Below are 26,634 nucleotides of genomic sequence, written 5' to 3' on the forward strand. Positions count from 1 at the left end.
ATATTGTGCTTTTATCCATGGGTTCATATTTGACACTTGTGTCTGATTGTAATGTGTACATTTGTGGATGCTTTTTGTTCTGTTTTATACTGGGAAAATGAATTGAATTGAATTGAATTGAATTGAATTTAAGCTGCTTATTTATTACTCCTTTTTCAGGCTTCAACTTTTTTGCAGCCTTATCATGATGTCCTTTTTACTTTTCTTTGAAGTCCAAGGTGTATTATTGGTAGAGCTTGTTTTAAATTCAGATTTGAACAACCCTTTTCTCTTCTTTGAGATGTAGAAATCTTTATAGGATCATTGTAGTCTGATAGATGATACTGTAAATTGTGGAAGGGAAATCCCGGTTCTCAATCCTGCATCTGGTGCCTACATCCACACCACAATGTATGTCCCTCACTTATTAGCACAGGTGTGAAGAAGCTTACCCGGCATTATAGTGGGGGTAATAATGGAAAAACAAATCTACCACCAAAGAGGCTACCCTGGATAGAATGTCATTATTTTCTCCTATCTATCCACCTAAGAACTCATCCTTCTCTCCATCTTTCTCTCTCTCTCTCTCTTACTGTTATCTTTTCTACATTTCTTTCTGTCAAGACTTTTATCAAATATATATGTAACAAATTTTTCAAACATATTCTTTCTGTCCACAACATGATAAGGGGGTTCCAGTACTGTAAAACGAGAAATTTTTGCGTGCATTTTAATTTCGCGAATTTCGCGAGCCGCCAAAATTCGCGAAATTAAAATGCACTCGAAAGTTTCTGTCACACTACGTGCATTGAACACCAGTGGCAATTCGCGAAAATTTCATGCCACGAAAAGGGCTGTCGGCTCCAATTCGCGAAAATTTCATGCCGCGAATATATCATGTTTTACAGTATCCTCTATCTCTGTAGTACGTTTTTGTAATGAATCAACTTTAATAAGGTGTTTTTGTTTTTATATACTTCTAGATGTATTGAGTATATATGATTTAAGAATAAAGAGTCATGCCGACAGGAATCTCATGTAGCGTACGTTGCAGTAGAGTATATCATACAATAGTAGCTGTGCTACTATACCTTACTGTTATTATTATATAGAAAATCTGATAGAGCATGTAGCGAACAGAAAATACCAAGTGAGAGTGAATTGTGTGAATTTGGCTTCATTTATTCAATTATTGATTACCCCAGAGCATTGTGAGTGCTCTGGTATCTTCTGCGATGGACACTGAGGGCAGCCTTCAATATGCAAATTGTGGATATTGAGCCTCACCTCTATCAATACTTAGAATATCCTGTCAATAATGCGGTTTCTTTGTTGGCTGTCGCTGTTGACATGGGTCAGTGCGGAATATAAAGAGAGTCTGGCCAACTGCTAAATTGGATGCCATGTTGTTACCGTGTGTATTATGCGTTGGAAGGTTAATGGCGCGTATGCTCAGACATAATGAAAGCAAGTGAAATAAGGAGTTTAGTTAACAATGGGCACTGTGTATGAGCGCACTTTGGTAATGACATGGCTCCATGAAGATCATGGGACCAGTCTTGACCAATCACAGGCTTCAAAACTCATGAGCCGATCACTGAGTTGGTCAGATTCTCTTTATATATGGCACTGACTTGGGTTACCCAGGTCGAAATTCCCATAGAAACCAGTAGAAACCAGTAGAGACCTTCTACTGGTTTCTAATGGTTTCCGGATTTGAGTGGTTTCTATGGGAATTTCCAGAGGGTTCCAGTAGGATTCCCATAGAGACCATTAGATTCAACTGGTCAAAAGACCAGAACAAACCAATAAAAACCAGTAGAGTCTACTGGTTTTCAAATGGAGTGTTAAATTCAAAGTTAGACCAGTAGAATCCAGAAGAAATCAGTACTGTTTAATGGTTTCAAGTGGAGAGGGAAACCTGTAGAGAACAGTACAAACCAGAAGAGTCGACTGGTTTCAAAACTGGGTTGAAAAAAGACAAGTCAGACCAGTAGAAACCAATACAAACCAGCATTTTTTTTATGCATGTTAAGACATTACTTGTTAACCAGTAAAAACCAACAGGTACCCGTGCAGCCTACTGGTTTGAAGATGGCTTTAAAAGAAGGGAAAACCAGTATGAACCAGTACAGACCAGTCACTTTTCTGCATGTATAAACAAGAATTAAATCAAACCAGTAGAAACCAACAGGTACCAGTAGTAATGGCTGGAAGAGGGTCATACAATTGTGATGAAGTAATACCAGCATAAACCAATAGAAACCAGAATATTCTACTGGCTTAAAATGGGGGTGTCGAAATATCAAGTCAAACCAGTGGTAACCAGTACAAACCAGTCAATCTCCTATACATGTAGAAACAAATAAGTCAAACCAGTAGAAACCAACAGGTACCTGTAGAAGTCTACTGGTTTGAAGAGGGTTGTAGAAGTGTGAAGTTATACCAGTAGAAACCGACAAAAACCAGTAGAATCCACTGGCTTTAAAGTGGGGTGTCAAAATATCAAGTGAAACCAGCGGAAACCAGTACAAACCAGTCAATCTCCTATACATGTAAAACAAATAAGTCAAACCAGTAGAAACCAACAGGTACCTGTAGATAGTCTACTGGTTTGAAGAGGGTTGTAGAAGTGTGAAGTTATACCAGTAGAAACCGACAGAAACCAGTAGATTCCACTGGCTTGAAATGGGGTGTCAAAATATTAAGTCAAACCAGTGGTAACCAGTACAAACCAGTCAATCTCCTATACATGGAAAAACAAATAAGTCAAACCAGTAGAAACCAACAGGTACCTGTAGATAGTCTACTGGTTTGAAGAGGGTTGTAGAAGTGTGAAGTTATACCAGTAGGAACCGACAGAAACCAGTAGTTTCCACTGGCTTGAAATGGGGTGTCAAAATATTAAGTCAAACCAGTGGTAACCAGTACAAACCAGTCAATCTCCTATACATGTAGAAACAAATAAGTCAAACCAGTAGAAACCAACAGGTACCTGTAGATAGTCTACTGGTTTGAAGAGGGTTGTAGAAGTGTGAAGTTATACCAGTAGAAACCGACAGAAACCAGTAGTTTCCACTGGCTTGAAATGGGGTGTCAAAATATTAAGTCAAACCAGTGGTAACCAGTACAAACCAGTCAATCTCCTATACATGGAAAATCAAATAACCAGTAGAAACCAACAGGTACTGTAGATAGTCTACTGGTAAGAAGAGGATTAGTAGAAGTGTGAAGTTATACCAGTAGAAAGTGACAGAAACCAGTAGATTCCACTAGCTTAAAATGGGGTGTCGAAATATCATGTCAAACCAGTGGTAACCAGTACAAACCAGTCATCTCCTATACATGTAAAAACAAACAAGTCAAACCAGTAGAAACCAACAGGTACCTGTAGATAGTCTACTGGTTTGAAGAGGGTTGTAGAAGTGTGGAGTTATACCAGTAGAAACCGACAGAAACCAGTAGATTCCACTGGCTTGAAATGGGATGTAAAAATATCAAGTCAAACCAGCGGAAACCAACGAGTACCTGTGGAGTCTACCGGTTTGAAGAGGGTTGTAAACTTGTGAAGTAATACTAGTAGAAACCGACAGAAATCAGTAGATTCTACTGGTTTAAAATGGTGTGTCAAAATACTTCTAACAAGTCAAACCAGTAGAAACCAACCGAGTGCCTGCAGAAACCAATAGAAACCGGTGGATTCTACTGGAAGTTGTCAAACAACAGAACGTCGTTACAATGAACAACTTTTACGGAAAATTTTGTTAATTTTGTTATCATGTGGATATTAACAATTGCAAAAAAAATAAAAATATGTCATATATTTTGAAATAAAATTATACTTATGTAATTGTTATAACCTAATTGTCTTTAAACTCGTTATGCTCATCAATAAATCCCTGGGTCTCAAACGGCAACATGACGTCATACTACCGCGTAGCTAGCCGTTATGCAAACGAGCTACTTTTGGCGGGCAGCGCAATCCGCCGTCCGCTCCCCAGCCCTGCGCTGGCTGGCTGGCCGGCCGGCCGCCACCGCATTCATATTTGAGCTGTACGTCGGTACTGCGCTGTCGTACACACATCAACGCACCCATCGCAATCTGTTCAACTCTGTCATCCAGCAGCCAATTATACCGAGAAAACTCCACTTACGATTGCATTTGTGTTTCGGAATGAGAATCTTCAATGAGCTCAGGAATCTAAGGTTTAGTTAGCGGTAAACATTGACGTTTTATTTCATTTGAGAGTGACTTTGATGTCGAGTTTGCTTCCAGGCCGTATTCAACCATAGCTGATCATACTAGGTGACGATCGGAATCGAAGCCGTACGTTTGAACGCTACGTTTTTTTCGGTGTACTAGTACGCCCTACGGTATGTTTCAGAAATGTCGTACACCATACTACATGTATGTTCAAACGATTTGAAATGTGCAAGCTAGTGACATCGTGAAAATTGACGAAACAATCCACTGTGAATCCAAACTGTATCTGGTACTACCGTTGTGGTGGTGGTACGTGTCGGAGACTGACAATGCCCGATAATGGACTGTGAGACACTGGAACAGCTACAGCCACCAGTACGCAGTAGGTTCACTGATATGCATAGCCATGCTGTACTCGTCTGCAGTGCAAGTGTATGAGGAACCCGACTGAGACAAACCGAGCACCAGTGTTGGCCAGTTAGTGAGTGTTTTGCCTTAGACCTCTTGTTAGCCTAGATTTAAAGTATTATTAACGCTAACTACAAAGTTGGATTTAAGTTAGCTCTTTATCACTCAATATCAGTTTGTGTGCCATGATGGAAACATTGTTTGCCACATTAGACACCAACAAAATAGTGATGATTTGAGAATACATGTACAGCTATGTATTTGACTTGTAGATTTATGTTGAATCGTATTTTGGACATGCAGTGAGCAAAGTTGTAGAAAAAAATGCCAAGCTTTGCTTTCATGTGTGTGTGTAAATTGTATGACAAATCTGTGACCATTTAAGCGTACAAAAAGCCAGTATATTATAACAACAGTTCGTAGGGAACACCGCTTGCTAGTCAATCACCAAGTAAAATACAGGCTATACAGTATGTACCGGTTACCCGGTACATTGTAAGTGAGAGAAATGGAATTGCCAGAAACACTGTCTACCCTGTGCTAGTGATTTATCAATCGGTGGGGGCGGGTTTGTGCATTGAGCAGAATATGTGAAGTTAACTATAACACGCCCTTGACAGAGTCAGGCGTGGAAACGTAACATATGTTGTACATTAATCATACATGTATGTATAAAGAGTTCAAACTGAAACACTAGTTGACCATAATGATATGATTGTTGAATGTTGATCTCCAATGAAGAAGAAAAATGTGCTGATTTTTTAAACAAATGTTCTCAATTTGGCAAGATTTATGTACAACGTGTAGTACAATATATCACTTTAACATCAAACATTGAAAATTGATTGATTACTCAAAGTTCTCTTTCTGTTTGTTTTATCTTTAAGTACCGGTATTAGGAGACGATGAAGACTAGAGGAAGCCAGCTAAGATCGACTTGCGGAGCTCCGCTATGCCACGTACCTGGTATTTTGACTGCCACGAGTGGGCCCTACATCTTCCCTTGCCTTCTTCAGAGAATGATGACCTCACTGAGAGTTTGGGCCTTCAGCATTTTGAAATCGTCATACAAGCACCAGATGGGCCCAACCAGGGAGGCCTGGCCAAATATTTGCTCTTACAAAAAGTGTATGTTGTCAGCTTGTCATTTCAGGAAAATTTCAAGATATTTTCACACTAGTGAAAGAATTATGTGAGCGAAAGAAATGTAAAACTGAGAGAACCATCATATTCAGCCAGACTCATCATCATCAGTGCAGAGATTTGTTAGCTACAATGTACTTTAAAGATTGACTGGAGGAAAAGGAGTGTCACTATGTCCTGTGTTATTCCATCACTGGTGACAGCTTAAATGAGGAAATACTTGAACAGTACCGTAATGTACAATGTACAAGTTTAGTACCGTACGTACATGTATGTCAAAACCAGATGACTGGGCTTGGGTGATCTTCTGTGCTACAGTGTATCTTTACATTCATGATGGGTACAAGTATAAACTGCAAGAAAGTCAGCATATACTTAGTTCATGTACAGTATTTTATCATTTTGCACAAGAGAGTTGCTGTGCTGGTCGAGGAGGGGAAGATTCCTGCGCTGTACTGATGGCAAAGGATTAGGTGAGGACTAACTTGGACAATAACACAGTATAGCTGTACTTGCTATCGGATAAAAAGACTAACGGGTGTGAGCTTGAAGTGCAAAACCTGCCGCGTCCATGCTGTGTTGTTTGTGCTCAAAGTTGTGTAATTGAATCATGCAACGGTGTACATTGTATTTTTTTCTTTTTTATTTTAAATGGTCAAATGGGTAATGTTCAGTTTGATGCATTTTCTTTCTTTTTTTTAAATTAAATTAGTGTAACCTTGCAACTTGCAGACTTGCCAGTTTGCAAATGATAATGATTTTATCAGGTCCCAGGTGAAGACTCTTGACTTATTGTGAAAAATCTATGACTACTATTAGACATTAAACCTCACAGATTGTGCATACCACTTTCCAGCTGACAGAACAAGGACCTATTATAGAAAGAAACTAGCCCAACCAAATGCTGTGTGCAGCAAAGGGACAGGGCTGTGTATAATTACAATATAGTAAGAAAGGTGATATGCACTCAAACAGGTAATTACAGGTGAATCGTGGTATTTAGGTCCTTGACATGAGGTTCTCTTATGTTTTTGAAAGGCTGTTAACTAACATAAAATGAGCTGCCAAGCATGCGTGAGCATTTTGGTAATTGAAATCTATTCTGTAAACTTACATTCAGATGTGACTATGAATTTGTTTATTTGTTTATTTTCCTCTTCTTTTTTTTTTTACTCATTGCCTCTTACCTACAATATCCAATCCCATTTTGGTGCCGCTTTTTTTAACTCTATCTATGATCGATGCTGTTAGTGTTATCTGTGTATGTACCGTAGATGTATGTACCTGGATGATGCCAGCAAGACAGCATGGTTTATTTTACATAATTAAATAATTATGAATATCTATTCTTTGCCAACCACCAATGCTGTATTTTGTTTTGTCAAGTGAAGTTTTGTTTGTCATGCCATCAGTTTAATATCTTTATTATTAAGTTTGTTTGTGTACGTATGAGTTTTGCATCCTTTCAGATGAACATTTTCTATGATTAGGGTAATCATCTTTAAGTTATCGCTTTAACAAACAAATGGGGCATATGGAAAGTGCTCAATGACAGGAATGTAAACCTTGTATTTTTGATGTAATACAAATTTACATGTTTTTTTTTTTCAAATACCTGTCGAGGCCTTATTTGTCTTTCAAAAACAAAAATTCCTGTCACATAATCAGTTGAACGAATTTGTTAACTGAAATAAAAATTCTTTGGCTTGGCAAAACAACATGGTGAAAAAAAAAGTAATCTGAATAATGAATACTTTGAAATGTAATGTACTCATGTAATATGATTATCATCCATTGACCTGTAATAAAATTTCCTCAACTTAAGACTGTATTTACTCCAGACTTACAGTGTGTGATAGAAGTCTCATGTTTTGATTAATGTATGCATACAAATGCAGCATGAATTTGTGTGGCATGTGTTGTGTACATGTATGCATTCTTAATTTTGAACATTCAGGTATGTCTCATTCAGTCGAAAATTGGTTAGTACTGTACATTAGTTGATGTCTGGTGGCACCATTACAAATAGGTTTTTTGTTTGTTTGTTTGTTTTTGCTGATTTGAAGAAGAATTTGTACTACTAGTGCACATCCATTATATTGGACATGGTTCTATGGAAACTTTTTTGCAATGTATCAAAAAAGTAAAAAATCAGGTCCTTAAATTACCTGTATTTACAACTGTACTACATTTACAATGTTCTTTCTTGCATTGTTGAGCTGTAACAACATTTTAATGTAACAAAAAGAAAACTGTCGGTCCTGAAGATGTCGTTATAATGGGAGTCACTTGAAGTGCAAGTTCTTCTTCCAAATGCATTGGTACATGCTGTTACTGGTTCAGTAGGAATTTCTTCTGGTTTCTACTGGGGCCAGTACAACATCTACTGGTATTCTGTTGGTTTCTTCTGGTTTCAGTAAGGAATCTACTGGCATTCTTCTGGTTCCAGTAGAAATTCCTACTGGTTTCTACTGGTTCCAGTAAGAAATCCTGCTGGTTTCTACTGGTTCCAGTAAGAAATCCTGCTGGTTTCTACTGGTTCCAGTAAGAAATCCTGCTGGTTTCTACTGGTTCCAGTAAGAAATCCTGCTGGTTTCTACTGGTTCCAGTAGGAAATCATGCTGGTTTCTACTGGTTCCAGTAAGAAATTCAGCTGGTTTCTACTGGTTCCAGAAAGAAATCCTGCTGGTTTCTACTGGTTCCAGTAAGAAATCCTGCTGGTTTCTACTGGTTCCAGTAAGAAATCCTGCTGGTTTCTACTGGTTCCAGTAAGAAATCCTGCTGGTTTCTACTGGTTTTCTACTGGTTTTGTTAAGATTTCTACTGGTTTTGTTGAGATTTCTACTGGTTCCAGTAAGAAATCATGCTGGTTTCTACTGGTTTTGTTGAGATTTCTACTGGTTTTGTTGAGATTTCTACTGGTTCCAGTAAAAAAATCCTGCTGGTTTCTACTGGTTTTCTACTGGTTTTGTTAAGATTTCTACTGGTTTTGTTGAGATTTCTACTGGTTTTGTTGAGATTTCTACTGGTTTTGTTGAGATTTCTACTGGTTGCAGTAAAAAAATCCTGCTGGTTTCTACTGGTTTTCTACTGGTTTTGTTAAGATTTCTACTGGTTTTGTTGAGATTTCTACTGGTTTCATTGAGAGTTTTCATTGGTCTTCACTGGATTCTACTGGTTTAAATCAAGCATTTCTACTGGTTTCTACTGGTTCCAATAAGAATTCTTACTGGTCTGCTACTGGTTCCAGTACAAATTTCCTACTGGTTTTCTACTGGTTTTATTTCACTTTCCATATTGAAACCAGTAGAAAATCGGTCTCCACTGAACCCGTACAAACCAGTAGAATTCTACTGGTTTTAGCTCTACTGGTTTCTATGGGAATTTCGACCTGGGTAATTACATCAACCTGTCTATCTGCTCTGTAGAATCTAACATGGCTAGACTTACAGTGTATGTCAATCCTCATTATTCTCTAATCTAGGCTTCTCCACTTGATACTGCTCCTAAACTGTACGTACTTAACCCGTTGAGGACGGCTGATTTTGCTATAACACACATTTCCCATAAACACCTGCCACAGTATTCATGAGACTCGTCCTCAATGGGTTAAGATTTGCTCTGTGCACACGAGCTCGTTAATTAGCATACTATGACATCTAGGAACGACTGGAACATATGGCACGCAAATATATCCACGTGCTCTTATTTTCGCGCTAGCTTCTGGTTGTGTGAAATGCGCGAAAATTTCAACACCGCAAAAATTTCCACTTTCACAGTAATGGAGGCCAACAAAAAGTAGCAAAAACACACTAGCACAAAAACAGATGAAATTTGTTGTTTTTGGGGTTTTGGTTTTGCAAAGAACAAGACAGACTTTCTGTTCTTCTTTTTTGTCATAGAGATACTGAAAAATCATATAATATCATCTGTCCTTGCACAATATGTGAGGACAAAGTGACATCTCTCCCAAGAGGCTGATAGCCAAGAAATGCTGCTGTTTGAGACACACACACACACACACAAACACACACACACACACACAAACAAACATACACACACACACACACACACACACACACACAAGCATAGGAGTGTGGGAGCTACAGCCACCATCTCATTTTGCAGCCTATGTAGGACACACATAATCATTGCAAAGATATTCACCAAGTGTTTACTTGTACGTGATGTAACTACGGTATCTATCATCTCTCTTCTATCTTGATCCCACTATGGTGAACATTTAGGTTAATGAAACAGTGTGAGCGGTTCGCTGAGCACGACCCATTCATCTCCGGAGCGCAGCCTAGCAACCCGTGGATCAGCGATGACACCACCATGTGGACCCTCAACATCATGCTGTAAGGAAATCAATTTCATAATGGATAGTTGTCATGGCAGTTTGAAATTAATGTTCTCCTCTATGTGAGAGTATCCTTTTTTTGGCCACAAGTGGAGACATTAGAGAAAAAAAAAACAATGGGAGTCTGACAGATCTGCACACTGCAACATTGGTTTTGAAAATGGGCGTTGCCATTTAGAAGTGAATATTAGATATGAGAGCAGTTGCAGATCCACGGGATGGGGGTGCCTTTAATTTGTTTTTGTTTGTTTTTTAAGTAAAAGAAAGAAAAAAATTAAAGTGGGGACATACTGAATGCATGCCCCCTTGAATGTTTTTCTAATAAAAAAAAAAAAGTATGCATGAAATCGCACAATGACCAACACATCCCACTTGTCAGCCAGTGGAAATGGCACCAGAACATTGTGCTTAGAGCTTTTCTTTTAAACTATAAACTGTCCCCCCCCCCCCCCATTTCAAAATGGCAGTGTCGGCCCTGGCTCAGGCTCAGTCCCTACGCTCCCTTACTTTGTGCCCCCCCCCCCCCTTACGGAATTCCTGGAGAGTATCTTGAAATCTCTACGCACATTACTTTTATCTTCAGTTGTGGAGGTACTTCCAAGTTTAGAATTCGTCTTCATACATAGATGATATTTTAGACTCCCAGTAAATTTAACTTCTTTCAGTTGGTCCATGACATTGTAGATAAACGTTTTCTTTCTATTGTGACAGCATTTCAAAATTTTTCATACAAATGTATACATATACAGCAATATGCTGTGCTAATTGATATCATTCAGTTATTTGTTCGATGAGCGTCCTGATCTATATTATTGAAATACATAGGCCTTTCTTAAAAAAAACACAATGCTTTTGAAAAAGTAGTTACATATAGGTTATGCACATGCTCTTTTCTATTCCACTTTCAAATATGTGTTTATATATTGTATTACATGAAAATGTTGTAATCCTTGTATCTAAAAGAATTTGTAATATTGGAAACGAAACTTTATTTGAATTGAATTGAATTGGGAATTAGAATTGATTATATCTGATTGGTATCCGTAGTTTCAAATATATTGCCCCAAGGTCCATTTCCAACAGCTTGTCTATAATGTAACAAAGATTAGATGATAATATGGATAATGGTAATGTTACCAAGTTATAGTTATAAGATGATTCTAGGCAAACTTTTTTTCACAATCCCAAGGAGTCAGTCAGTGCCTGCTTAGTGACAATAAATCTGGAAAAGTTTTGAAGAATCATTGACTTAAAGGGACTGTACAGTACTGGTTGAGGAGGGGGTTCATGTTTTGAACATTCCTAAGTGAGATGATGAGAAACCTCTTATGAAATATGAAAGAGCATGTAATTTAAAGAAGGATTCAACGTTTATTTGATGAAAATTGGTTTTCAAATGGCTGAGATATCCAAAAAAGAGCAATTCTAATAAAGTGTGGGACCCACACTTTAATTACGATTGCTTTGTTTTACTTTGATTTTGGATGTTTCAGTCATTCCAAACCCGATTTTCATCAAATAAACTTTGAATTCCTCTTAAAATGGTATGCTCTGTACTATATCATAAGTGTTTTCTTGGTATCTCGCAAAAAGTTAAAAGCCCAATTCTCATCTCCACCAATACTGTACTATCCCTTTAATCCCAGCCATCTTGTTACCCAGATGGTGCTAAAGCTATAAACTCATTCGCATTCAATTTTCTCTCTGCCGACTTGATAGAGATTAACTATCTCAGAGCATAAATGCAAATATTGTGATATCTTTAGTAGATATGAACACATCTTGAAATAGGTTACCAATGCCTTGGTGGAATTTTGATCATTTTAGATGAGTAATGTTAACTCTTAACGTGCCATGGTCACCGAACAGCGACCTCAGTCCTGACGTGCCATGGTCGCCGATCGGCGACAAAGAACAACGAGAAAAGCATTGATCATTTAAGTTCTTGTGGTACCGTAATGTGTTACACCAAGCAACTGCCAATGATATGTACTAGTAGCTGATTAGCATAGCCATCGTTTCCACTAAAAATATGAGTATGCTTACATTGGAAAATTTTGAGTAAATACACAATTTTTCAGCTAGATGTATTTTTTTCACATCGGGAAAATCCGCAGCGGGCTCACTCTCTGCGAGATGTGTATGGATCAAAAGTCTCATAGGTAAACCACGCGTGTGTATGCTATTGACTCTGCGTGTATTGCCTATGCGGTTCCACTCGCATTGTTCCGCTTGGACGATGTCCTGCGGGAAGCTGCTTTGATTTTGTCCCTCAAAGAGGGTCAGCTTTCGTTCGTCGGTCAAGTCTTTCATCCTTTTGTTTTGATGAACGTCACTAATCGTCCCCACGCTAGCATAGGAATTGCGCGTGGACAAAGGCCTGCCGATTTCAATAGAGTATACCCTCGGTCCGCGTAGACAAAAGGAGGATTAGCAGGTTCTTCCTTCTCAGGTGGTCAAAAGACACTATTCCAGGGCCCGGGACAATTACTTTAGTTTCAAATACAGGATCTGGGACTAAAGGACTCAGATTTGGGAATGAATTACTGAGGCAGAAAGAGAAATTGCTAAGACAAAATAAACTGCTAGTATCTTTGGAATCATACAATTCTAGAAGGCAATTTTGTTATCATTTGAAAGAGGAAATGTTGCTCTAGAACTTTCTCACAGAGTCAAGGGAGCGTTCCATTGAAGAAAAAACAAGACTGACTCTTTTTTTCCAAACTACACAAAAATTTCTAATAATTTTTTTGATGTATCAAATATTTCTGCAATATTTCAGATTCAGATAGATATTGTGGCAAACTGACTGCATGACACGAAAGAGCAAACATTTCTTGATATATGTTGTGTAGAACTCAATTCAAAACAGTCAATAGTTTCAGAGATATGGCGGTTTTAAATTTCATTGTCACTCCAGTTTCGAAACATTCTGGCGTTAGGTAAAAACCTCTGGCACGTTAGGGGTTGGGGCCAGGCACATTAAGAGTTAATCCCCTCATGTGTAAATCAAATCATTTAATCACAAAATCAGCATGCAGCATCACATACTTGGCTGCTCTTAACTGGGATGGTTAGTCATCATTTGTATTTTGGTCTTTGTTTGTCTCTTTCTTCATTTTGTCATTAAAAGAATGGAGAGATGAATATCAACACTACAACCACAAGGTAATGGGAAGGATTGTAATTACATGGTTACACAGTGATTGTGGTTTGCTGCGATGGTTATAGATACACACATACACACACACCTACACACACACACACACACACACACCAACAAAATAGCACTGAAATAGAAGCTGATATTCTCCACCATGGATCCCAATTTAACCCCATATGACAACATCAATAGAAGGGCTTTGGGTTTGTGCCCCACCCACCTTCTCTCACCCCTTCCATCCCCACAGAGTGGACACGCCCACAGAGAGGAGGGTGCGTAGGTGGGCCATCAGTTTCCGGGAGCTGGTGTCAGACGCCACGGGGAGGCACGAGTTTGAAAAGTTCCTCCAGAAAGAGTATAGTCAGGAGAACATCCGGTTCTGGTCGGCCTGCGAATCCCTCAAGTCTGCCCCCCAGTCCATGGTGCCGGAGATGGTGCATGAAATCTACAGGTCAGTGGTAGCAATATTGACTACACTGAAACGAGGAACGTTCTCATGCATTTTAATTTTGCGAATTTCCCGAGAGCTGAGATTCGCGAAATTAAAATGCACGCGAAGGCTCTTGTCTACACTTTATGCATTGAATGCCAGAGGCATTTCGCGAAAATTTCATGCCATGGAAAAGGCCGTCGGCTCCAATTCGCAAAAATTTCATGCCGCTAAAATATCATGTTTTACGGTAATTGTTGGAGATGTAAAAAACATTGCAATAATGATATCATAAATGAAGATAGTTTGGCTCGATGTAGTTTCTGAGCTTTAGTTTACATTTATATTTTTTGATGTTATTAGATTGTTATCTATGGTATCTTTATTTCTAAGAATTATCTACAATAACATGTAAAGATGATTGGAGAGAATTGAAAAAACTGTAATACCAATGGATCCTACTCAAGAAGGAAATATATGAATGAGACAAGTTTCCAGTTGTGATCTAAATTGCTGAACATTTCAGAATTGTTTGATATGATATGGAAATTAATTCAAGAGTAATAAGTCATGAAATATTGGAAGACTTTACATCCCTCCTTGAATTATTTCAGGACATTCCTTGCCCCCGGTGCTCCTTGTGAGATCAACGTGGATGGACGGACGATGGAGCTGACTCAGCAGTCGCTACGGAAACCCACCCGCTTTGCCTTTGAGGCAGCCCAGCAGCACATCTTCCTCCTGATGAAGAAAGACTCGTACCAGCGCTTTCTCAAGTCGGACACGTACAAAGGCCTGCTGGCCCGGGCCATGCAGAACGGCACTAAGAGGAAGTGAGTAGGCCAGGCTTTGCACATCATAATTCTTTGAATCAAATCATGAATACTTTTATAGAATACTACCGCTATGTTTTTAGCTCATTCACACAGTGCACGCAAGCTTATACAAACATTGAACATGTAACCCCCCACCATCCAATCAAACCTATCTGTAAGCTATCTAGCAAATATTTGTACACATTTTTGATGATTCAATAAATCAGAGAAATTTAGAAGGTAGAGATGAATAGAGCATGTCAATATGCAACGAAGGTTAGCCTCTGCGTGGATTGTTGTCAGGAATAAGAATCATCAATAATGCCAATGGAGAAGATGCCACACAGATACTAAACAGCCGGAAAGATATATGAAAGAGAGAGAGACATTCATCACTCATTGCTTCATTTATCAGTATTGTAATCCATCTCTGTATCTCTGATACCTCATCCACCATTTATCAGTCTGTTCCTTTTCATCACATGTAATTTTGAAAAAAGAAAGACCGAAATACCCCATATCTAACTGGATATTGACACTAAAAGATATATTTTTCCACCTAATATATGTTAATTATTTTGTAGTTTTCAAGGAAAAGATAAAGTGTAGGATATTATTGGATCACTGTGATAATTAAACCATTCAATTTTTCTTTGGCAGTTACACTGTAGATGAATATTTCTCAAGCTTTTAAAATAAGATTTTGCAAGATTTCAAAGCTAGGATGATGATTTTTGACCTGGGATTTAAAGCAAACCCTTAACAGACATGTATAATCTTTAAGTTGCCCGGTATTCTGTGTGGTTTCCTTTGAGTATTAAGTTTATCCCAAGGAGTCCCTTTCATCTTGTTAACAAGAATGAAACAAATTGCAATGATAAGGAATTTTAGATATATTAGTAGTTGTGTAGTAGTTTGTAACAAGTGAGCAGGATAATTCATACCCATTTTTCTGAATCTGTGTCTTTGAAGATTTTTCACATTTGGTGGGAGGTTCTTGAGGTCAGCTAAGGTCACACCGGACATCAGCCCTCTGGGCTTTCACCGGCGGGGCAGCTTTGGGACAGACAACTCAGACTTGACCGGGGACAAGCCTGGCATCACTCATTCTCTCAGTGCAAGCAACTTACAGGACTTTGAACTGAACAACATGATGTGAGTAGAGTATATATAATCACATCAGTCTTTTCATTCTACATTCATGGCACTGCAGGTCAGGCTGGACTGTATTACTGATTATACAACACCTAAAAATATTATACCGGTACCTGTCTGATTGGTTGATTGCTCATCACGTGACATGCAGTTAAAAGTTCCATTGCACGCTGTTGCTGTAAGCCGTGCAATTTTCTTTGAGCAAAAATGAATATTGCATGTCTAAAATCACCAATTTTCATTGACTCCTGTGTTAATCTCATAATTGACTTGTAGTTTTTGTGCCATTGCATGGCTGATGTCTCAATAGACAAACATATGCCGCCCACACTCAGCAGTTACAAGTGTGCATACTAAGCATGTATTTTGTCACTCAGTTTTGAAAACAACTTCAACCGATCATTGTAGCATACATACGTACTTGTACACGGCTGACTGTGACTGTGCGCAACCCAGTCACCTTTTGAGAAAAATGGTTGCCATTTCTGTTCTAACTTCAAGAATCTGTGTGGACCACATCAGGGGGGCATTTCATGAAGCAGTTTGGTCGGACATTTTTCTGACAAACTGTTACAGGCTACTGAAATCCTTGCATCTGATAGGCTGAGAGCAAATTTGTCCGACAACTTTGTCGGACAAAATACTTCATGAAATGCCCCCCTGTTGACGTTTGAGGTGTTGCATAAAACAAATAGTGTGTGGTCTTTACTCATACTGAGGAACAATTTAGATTTCACACTCGGCGAAAGATAGAGGCACTCTACTCAACTCGACTTCGCCTCATTGAATAGAGTGCCTCTATCTTTCGCCTCGTGCGAAATCTTGTATAAGATAATCGCACTCGAGACCATTCACTATTTGTATACTATTGCTATAGTCACCTGGGGCAAACCATGAGGGTTTGGCACTTCTTAAATGATGTTGATGTGTGAGGGGGACCATTGTAGAGGATTTGCACCATGTTCCTTGTGAGGAAGTGAAGTGTTATCTTTTACTTTCATGAGTTTTCACTGTTTTACACATTAGTCTCCATTTTGTGTCTTTTCCTATTAAAAAGGAGAGGCACATATCAGATACATAGTCCCATACATGATTTTTAGAAATCCGTATCAAAGGAGTGTTATGAATGCAATTACTTATTCTGCAAATGCATGGATTCAAATTTTTGACCTTTTGAATGTACAATGGATGAATAGAAATATTCTACTGCTTCTTTATAATGAACCCAATTTTGTCTTTTGGTGACATTATAAGGCTTCGTTGGTTGGATGGGATATGAATACATGTATTCTTGGTTCTTGAGATTTTGGGAGGAATAGTGGGGAGGAAATGAAGAGATATGAGTAAAGTTGAGTCTATTTCATTTATTCACAGGTAAAAAGCCTACTTTCAGATTGACAGCCTTTTTTCAGCAAGGTTGTGTTCTACATTGAGTAGTGGATTGTATACACAGCAACATTGCAAACATATCGTGTAATATACAATGATATACCAGGGCCAACATCTACTGAAGAAGTTTAAAAAGGGATACTTACAAAACACGTAATTGAAAAATAATCACAAAAGACAGTTACTGATATTTACAAACATGAAGTAAAGAAAACATAAGATTGATATACATATACTTCTTGATTTCTTTTGTGAAACTGTTGAATTGCTGATGGTTCTTAAATAAGCAGGAATGTTATTGGAAGTTTTAAATGCAAGATTAGGTGGCTGTTTCAAGTAAAATTAGAATGTGGTTTTGGCATTGTCTTGTAGAGAAAGATGCTGAAATAAGACATGGAGTTTAATAGAGTGTAGATATTTTGTACTAAGTTGTTTATTCTCTCTATGAAGGCTAGAAGGACAAACATTGGCATTTTCACATCTAATGTGACATTTTCTTTCCTTTAATTATGAAAACCCATTTTTAGGTTGAAAAACGGTGAAAATGGGCACAAAGATGGAAACCCATATCCTCCTGTGAAGTCATCAAGGTAGGTTTGAATGTATTACAGGATGATGTGTTCTTAACCCATTCCATACTGAATTCTAAAATTTCCATAGACTTAATACGCAGACCACCAGGTTCCCTTAGGGAGCGGGTTAAATGTGTAGGATGAGAGAAATTTTACTTCACCTTGACTTCATTTTTTTAAAATATGAAGCACACTAATTTAGTTAAATCATAAGCTCAATGGTCTTGATTGATATCTTTCTTGGCTTATATTTACATTTTTTTTTTAAATTCTGTGAAATAAAGTTTACCATTCATAGATTCTGATGAATGTGAAATACTTTGAAATTCCAAATTTTCAAAACTTTTGTGCTGCACCAAAGTAGCCCATGAAAATTCAAATAGTCAAATATATACAAACAAAAAAACTGTAATGAAAATTCAAAATACTTTGTCCAAGAAATTGTAAACAAGTGACGTTCAATCTTTGTTTTATATTCAGATGTTTGGTCTAAATAAATTTCTGTGCTCTACATTTCCTGACACAAGATGTTATATTAGGTGATTGTGAATCTTTCACCTAATTTGTATTTTGTAACTTCTGTATAATTGCTTCCTTTTTTATGCATATTTTCTCGTGAGAAATAATAAAATACATAGAAACTGAAATGACATTGGCTGTGCCCCCCCAAAAAAAATCACCATATTGTACTGAATGTAATGACGTAATCATATTTCATCATTAAAAGAAAGTCTCAAGTACGGACTTATATTGGAAATATTTATTATTGCTGTTTTCCAGGTTTGCCTCACTGCAACCAATGAACTCCAGTCAGCTGAAGCGGCACGGGTCACTGGGAGGCGTGGAACGGGCCGGCATGGGCCACAACGGTACCACCAGCAATGCCAAACGGATGTCAGAGACACAGCTGGAGCTATCGTTCCTTGGGTACGGCAGCAAGGGGACGACAGTGAAGAAGAATCTTATCACACCGTGGGAAGAAGACACAAGCTGACACCAAAATCAGGATGACTCGTGATGATGATGATGATGATGATGGAGATGGAGATGAAGAGAACTGACATTAAGACAAAAAAAAAATGAAAATGTGCCTACATGTATATCCTATCTCTCTACGAAGATTCATACGCGTGCAATTCTTTGTGACGAGATGCAGATCAAATATTTCTTTCTCCTGCAAGTCATGTGCGTACGTCAATGGACAAATATGCAATGCATTACTTTTTAGTACTTGACAACCGCAGATGTAATATATGTTTCATGTAAAGTCTGGGAAAAGTTTTTGTAGAAAATGCATCATCTACATGATTGAATTATCTGAAACGTTGTTCAACTTATTTTCTTTATTTTGTTAAAGAAAAAAAATACTCTTGTTCTATGTTGTTTCGTTTTCGTGAGTGTGCGACTTCATGTCTGAATATAATTTCCTCCATTTGCTTGATTGCCGGCAATTTAAAGCATTAAAACGTGGACATTATTTCAATTGTAAAATGAGAAATGAAGTTTTTTGAGCTCTAAATAAATTGAGCAAGGTCATTTTAATCCTGATTAAAACCTCTATCCTTTCAGTTATTCTATTTGATACAAAACACGAATCATCTCCTTTCAAGTTTTCAAACGCAGTTTGCAGTACAAAATGTTAAAAATGCTTCAATTTTTGTTGGATTGTGATAGTAATGAACACATTATGGAACCCTCTTTATTTTGTTATACTACTGAATTATATATGTACAGTCTACAGTGTGAAATTAAACACCACTTGGGTCGAGCTCTATACAATGTTTTGTGTGGAGCATGGACAGATTTTGTTGTTATTGTTAAGGGTTGCACTATATTTGTATATTAATAATGAAATAGCAAGAGAAAGTTCTGCTAAATTTCAGTTTTCATAATCAGTCATGGTGTACCATTTCTCTTTGAATATTCACAATTGGGCAAGAATAAAAAACAGATGACTTACTGATATAACTCATTGTGATATTCCTAGTCAAATTCAGAAATATTGCAAACACTTGAAAGCCGCATATATTCTTGCTTCCCCATCTTTACTCACGTATTAAGTTTTTGACACAAAGCTGTATGGCAATTCAACTAGACCAGGCTGAATCATCTCATATATTTTGCGTCTATTATGAGGGATTTGTTTGAGGCCTTTTCCAAACATGGATCTTTGTATGAGGCAACTTGCTCAGTGTGACAGTAGTCAAACCTTGGTTGTGAATCAAGTAAGCTAGCATTCAGATTATGCATCAACATGTACATTTGTACATCCATGGTGATAATGTAATACTGTTAAAGAAGTGGATATTTTAATGCAAGTAATTTGTCATGCTCAGCCAGGTAAGATCAATGTTGCACATGCTTTTAATTCTGTGAAATCATGATCTCACTTAGTGGTACATATAACAAGCAAAGATATTTGCGTGCTTTTATATTTGCCCTAGATTCTGGTTGCACGAAATGTGCAAAAATGTTTCCATCCCGAGGAAAACTTTTCACTTTTACAGTAAATGCGGCACAATATGTGGGCCTAATAGTGTTCCTCAGTCTCTCTCAATTACATGACTGTACTTCCATCTAATATTTCTTCAAGATGAGATATGCTTTAAAGGCACATAGACCCAGTGGTTTAGTCGAATGTGTACATGGGCGCACGGCGCAAGTTCTCTATGCTATCGACTCCTCTTTAGCGCTTTAATACGCTTTGACCCATTTCCACAAGTCCGGAGAAGTCCGATCCACTGTAGTCAGTGGTCCGATCACAGTTCGGCTCATGATTCGGCTGATGATGACAGCTTTAGCAAACTTCTTTGTGATGTCATACTAAGAAGCTCATAAGCACGCACCCTGGCATCACTACAGGCTGCATGATGCGCAGAGAAGACAATGAAGGCAACGTTACCTAGCAACACCTACATGCTTTACTCTTGATGACAGCTCACCTTTGGCAATCTTCGTATCAATGCTAACAGTGATCAGCAGTATCATCCAACAGCGCCCCCACATCCACCGGGACTATGTGCCTTTAAATTGAGATGTTTAAAAAAAAAAGTTCATGTTCAATGTGATGGTCACTCCTTTCTGAATCCTTAATGAAAAAAAGAAAAGAAATCTGAAAAATATTCTTTCCTATAATTTTCTTCAAGAATGAAGTCTCCAGAGATTGAAATTGGGCTTACTAACTTGCATCAAAATATGCATATTGTGCACAAGTGATAAGTATTCCATGCTGTGTAAAGTTCTTTTCTCACTTCCTTTCCTGGAAGCCTATGTTTATTTCTTCCTGCTCTGATTCTTCCTTGCTTGTTCCTGGTTTATTTCCTTTGTATTTTGTCTCTGAAACCAGTGTGAATGTCAAAGTGATTTAGAAATGACTGATGATATAAAGCAATTAATTTACATCAAGAAAAATCTACCAAACAATGTTGCAGTTAGTTCGTAGAGATGTTGGGAGTTACGGTTGAGTTACTATGATTATGGTTACCATAGTAATAGCTAAAATGCTCAGAGCTTATCAGTTTATTCCTTCTTGCTGCCATAGTAACTACAATTATTGCACCAAACAATAATTACAAACTTCTGAATCGAACACGCTTCTAGAATGCATGCATTCTTATGTCATATCTTCTTAGAAAATACATTTATTCACCTAAAAATACAGTGTAGGTGATTTTCACTTGGACCAAATGCAGTTTCAAATACAAGTCAATGTGGAATGAGAAGTGTTCATATATGGAATGAAAACTTGTCAAACCTGCCTTTTCTGTATCTTTACTGTCTGATAATGTGTTTGAAAATATGATACACACTAACAATACACACTAACAGGACAGAGCTTACAGCTTTGTTTTCTTGTTGCTTGTTTTTACATATTTAATTTTTGCCTTGTACACATAAGAAGTAAAAGAAAGCTGCAAAATGAAGTAAGTCAAGTACATGTCTAGATGTGATTGTTTGAGACAACCAGAACTACGTGTAGCTTTTCTGGATATTCGGGGGTCGTCAAGTTTGATTATGTTGTGCGAATGTTAAAGGGGTGGTACAGTTTTGGTTGAAATGGGGATTTAGCTTTCCATCTGTTTCGTGAGATAATTAGAAACCTCTTATGAAATGTGAAAGAGCATGTAATTCTAAGAGGGATTTAAAGTTTGTTTGATGAAAATTGGTCTTGAAATGACTGAGATATCCAAAACAAAGGGATCCTAGTAGAAGGTGGGACCCACCTTTTGTTAGGATCACTTTGTTTTACTTTGCTTAGGGATACTTCAACCATTTCAAAACCAATTTTCATCAAATAAAATTTTAATTCCTCATAGAATTGTATGCTCTGTAACATTTCATAAGTGGTTTCCTAGTATCTCACAAAAAGTTTCAAACTTCTTTAATAGGCAATGTGACCTACTACAATATTGTATTGTGTGCAGATGCAGCTAAGTTATCTCACTTGGCTGAAAACATTGTAGTTGAGTGTTACAAGACATGCCTGAATCATAAAGTTTTTCTCATATTTTACAAATTCAGCATCAAAACATCTGGAATTGAGCTTATAAACTTGTGATATAGAATACAATTTGCAAAAAAAGTTAATTATTGAATAATCCATTGACGGAAACTCGTTATTGATGGTATCACAACTGTGCTGTCAAGTTTGAAATGTTGATCTACATGTATTTACATCAAAACATTATGTCCACGTTAGTTTTTTAATTAACTTCCCCGGTTTTTACATGATTCCTTAAAGGACAAGTCTACCTTCATAGACATGTGGGTTGAGTGAATGCAGCAATATTAGTAGAACACATCAGTGAGAGTTTGAGGAAAATCAGACAATCTGTTCAAAAGTTATGAATTTTTGAAGTTTCTGCTCAGTCACGGCTGGATGAGAAGACTACTATAGCTTGTGATGTCATATGATTACAACTATATAAAGAAAGTATAAAGAAAATTCAAGATATTCTCACTTTTCTCACATAATAAAAGAACAGTCGACTTCTCTCTTTCAGAAGTCAAGGGAAATAATATTACCCTTAACATAAGTCAGTAACATGTCGAAGAAATGTGCACGTTATTCAAAAAGTCAAGTTTTGTGAAATTCTCTTTTTATTTTCCTTATACTGTAGTACGCATGTGACATCATACACTGAAATAGTCTTCTCCTCCAGCAGTGATAGAATTGCACAGATACTTTAAAAATTCATAAATTTCGAACGCATTGTCGGATTTTCCCCAAACTTTCACTGATGTATTCTACTAATATTGTAACAGTTGCCTTCACTCAATCCACATGTATATGAAGGTGAACTTGTCCTTTAAGGCACACATGTATTGTCAAATACTGTAAAACAAGACACATTCGTGGTGTGAAATTTTTGTGCATTGGATCCGATGCCCTTTTTCTTGGCATGAAATTTTTGCATTTTGCCACCGGAATCCAGTGCATGTAGTGTAGACAAGAACTTCTGCTTGCATTTTAATTTCGCGAATCTTGGCTCTCACGAAATTCGTGAAATTAAAATGTGTGTGAACACTCCTTATTTAAGTTACAGTAATGCATGTACAATGCATTTGAAAAGTAACATTGTTTTAATTCATAATGAAGCATGAACAATGTTTGTTGCAGCCCAACACAGTGAAATAACGGTGTATGTGTGTGCACATCTGTATATATGCTGTACAAATAGAAATCTATTGTTATATATTGTAAATATTGGCAAAGCTTTTATGAACCTAACTGTTGCTAATATTGTGCTGTACTGTGGTCATAAAAAGGCCAATTTGCTTGTACATATGTAATTTAGAATGAAATTGTGATTAAGTAAATGGAATTCTCTTTTTGGTTATTTTTTCCTAATTCAAGCATCTACCTGATAATTTATATAAACAATAAATCTGTGTGAAACTGTACATACTGCTGCTAACAGACTCTTGTGTAATGTGTCTAATGTACTAGGAATGTGTAATGATGTGTTTATTTACATGTAGAATGACTGGTCTATGGGTGAAGTATTTCCACGCAAAATAATATAAAGGCAGGGATCAGCTGTTTTACATCCACTGAATGCCAGTCTGTACTGTATGTAAAAAAAACAACAACAACAACAAACAAACAAATTACAACGGGACCCTCCACAATGATAACTTTAAAAATAGTGAATCAATCCAAATACAATTTCAGAGTATGAAACTGTAACTTATTACCCACGCCTTGCAGAAAACCCCATCCGCTTTGCTTCATTGGTCAAAGAGAAATGAGGATTTTTGTAGAGCATGTCGGGAATCCCTTTCCTCAAAGTTCTGTCCATACGTGTTCACACATTATTATGCAGTTTCTCTGTGACCACTTAACCAAATTGAATGGGGTTTTCTGCAAAATATAGGTAAGATGTTATATCTTTAGACCCTGAAATACCATTCAGACAGTCTAATCGTATTGGGAAGTTATCAATGCAAAAGTCTGATTGTAATTTTTTTTTTTTTTTTTTTTGGGGGGGGAGGGCATACTGTATGAATGACTGAGGATTTGTTGTGTTATGTTTCACAGCTAAAGTACTCCTAAAGCTGGTATGAAAGCAAGATATGTTAATTTGATTAAGGCGCAACAATCCTTCGTTTCACTTACTTCCATATTATTTGTTGTATTTCCAGTATATTCCTTTAAAGCCAATACATTTGTTTTCATCTGACCACCATCAAATTCAAGAAACTACTTATAATGGCAAACATTTTTAATCCTCATTTGTAAGAGATATTTCCAAGAAAGGGGGGGGGGGTGCATATTCAGTTTTCCTGCATGCACTGCCAAAATGCACTGACGTGAGACAACTGTTACACAGACACACACACACACACACACACACACACACAGTGTATCAAGGTGTGCAAGACTTAGCTTAAAAGTCTTGAAAGGCCACAACACATTTTTTCTTTTTTTGGAAATGATCTGGTAACTCCTACCTCCTCCCCCCCCCCCCTTTAGGATTCAGCATCATGTCATGTACAGTTTTGTCTGTTTGAAAAATGCTGAAATTAAACACACAAAACAAACAAAGACAGAGATGCATTGAGACTGAAGAAAAATGTCACCAACCTGCAAACAGTTTCTGACAATTGTGACTACAGAACAAACTTCTGGTCTTTATTCAGTCTGAAATGAATGAAAAGTGCCCATCATAAATATATATAATAATATGCTTCTCTATTCATATTGCATTCACTTGTGCATAGTAAGTACATGCTCAGTTAGTCTACATACAGATAACAGACACAAGGAAACACTAACTTGTCATCACTGTAAACTGACATTGTTGTTTGCTTCACTTTTTCAGTAAATTCTTTTTCCAAACTTCATTTGTGACCGAACATCACAAAACCAACAAAAAGTCGCACCCCTCGATTTTAAGTGAGGACTCAAAAAAGGTGAAATGGGTCAAACGAGTCAATCTTGAGTTTTCTTATTTTCTGAAAGAGCTATTCTTCTACATTATTTTTCAGTTTGCGATCATAACATAAATAGGAAAGTGTGTTTTCAGCAGTTTTTCTAAAACTCTTTTTGGGGGGAGAGTAGAATGATCAGGTACATCTCAGAGGCCCCTTTTCATTTCTTGAAATCCTTTGCACACTTGTCACTTCTAACTTTTGAAAGGATAATGCTACTGCACTGAAAGTCGGCATTATTCATGGACAGAATGTGTTAATAGAGCATGCTCGATTTCAATTTAATCTGATAATCCCTTCATTGTTGTTCCAGTGGTTTACATCCTGTGTTTTGTCCCTGTCATCACACAGCTAGCCCAGCTTGGTAAAGATTAAATGCTTGAATAGACCCGGTACCTGAGAGCCTCTTTCTAAGTTCACACTTTTCCAGAGTGTGTGCTTTCTTTCCAGTATTTAGATACACGTAGGTTAGGGGAGTCCATTTGAATTGAGTTATACATCATTTTAAAGCTTAGACTCTGCTCTTTCCAAATCTGCCCTTAAAGGGTGTGTACAGTTCTGGTCAAGGTAAGAATTTAGCTTTTAACATTTTGCGAGATATTCAGAAACCACTCTATGAGATGTCACAGAGCATGCAATTCTAAGGGGTATCAAAAGTTTATTTGATGAAAATCGGTTTTGAAGTGGCCGAGATATCCAAAAAACAAGGTGAAACAAGGAGATCCTAATAAAGTTGGGGCATGTAGTCTTTTATTATTATCACTTTTTTTGGATATCTCAGCCATTTGAAAACCAATTTTCATCAAATAAATGTTGAATCCTTCTTAAAATTTCATGCTCTTTCATATTTCATAAGAGGTTTCTCATTATCTCACTTGGGAATGTTAAAACCATGAATTCCCACCTCAACCAGTACTGTACAGTCCCTTTAACTAAAAATCCACATTTGGTGACTTTTTGTTGGTTTTGTGATGCAGGGTCACATTTAGATTCATCTGAAACATGGTTTAAAACTGTAGGGAGACTGTAATACAAGCAGACAAGAAATATACATCTCTCTCTTTGGTTGGACCAAAGTCACAAAATTGAATGAGAAGCATGAAAAATAGGCAGAGGTGAAGGTAGAAAACTTTTTATGAATATTACAACATACAAAGAGGCAAGGTGTCCTTTCTACACGGTGATGGGATCAACACTCCTTAACATCCATAATGAAGACAAAAAATTAGTGAGGTTATCGCTGAATGTGTCTCCCAACATACTCTCCAAAGTTATTCTGTATATTTCACTCTACTTCTTTTCTGTCAGCCAGGCCATGTTTGAGCCCTCCAAAGCAAACTGAAACAAACGAAGCCAATGTGTACCGTACCATACCATGCCAGATTGGGAGCGTTTGAGCACTCTGTGGAGAATGCGTACCTCATGAGTTAATTTTAGACTCCTGTCAGAGGGGCCACACATACATTTTTTATAGCAATCAACACATTTAGCTTGTGCACCTATGCTACATACAGTTGCCCCAAACAAAGAGAATCAGCTCTGTGTTATGATATATTGCATGTAATGCACATTCTTCTCA

At 37.4% G+C, this 26,634-nt stretch overlaps 1 protein-coding gene across 1 annotated transcript in view; it reads left to right on the forward strand.

Annotated features, from left to right (window-relative positions):
• The window catches only part of LOC139722504 (regulator of G-protein signaling 11-like), a 64,590-nt gene extending 45,959 nt beyond the window's left edge, over positions 1-18,631 (forward strand). Inside the window, exons 9-14 of the mRNA XM_071633793.1 lie at positions 9,982-10,095; positions 13,508-13,711; positions 14,305-14,523; positions 15,478-15,660; positions 17,577-17,639; positions 18,402-18,631. Of these exons, the coding sequence (XP_071489894.1) occupies positions 9,982-10,095; positions 13,508-13,711; positions 14,305-14,523; positions 15,478-15,660; positions 17,577-17,639; positions 18,402-18,615 (997 nt within the window). The 3' untranslated portion in view covers positions 18,616-18,631. The remainder of the gene's footprint in view (positions 1-9,981; positions 10,096-13,507; positions 13,712-14,304; positions 14,524-15,477; positions 15,661-17,576; positions 17,640-18,401) is intronic.
• The last annotated feature ends 8,003 nt before the right edge of the window (positions 18,632-26,634 follow it).

The sequence above is a fragment of the Diadema antillarum genome, unplaced genomic scaffold, assembly GCF_040938485.1.
Source record: "Diadema antillarum isolate AM-2024a unplaced genomic scaffold, OU_Dant_1.0 scf00000166, whole genome shotgun sequence".
In the NCBI taxonomy this organism is placed as follows: domain Eukaryota; kingdom Metazoa; phylum Echinodermata; class Echinoidea; order Diadematoida; family Diadematidae; genus Diadema; species Diadema antillarum.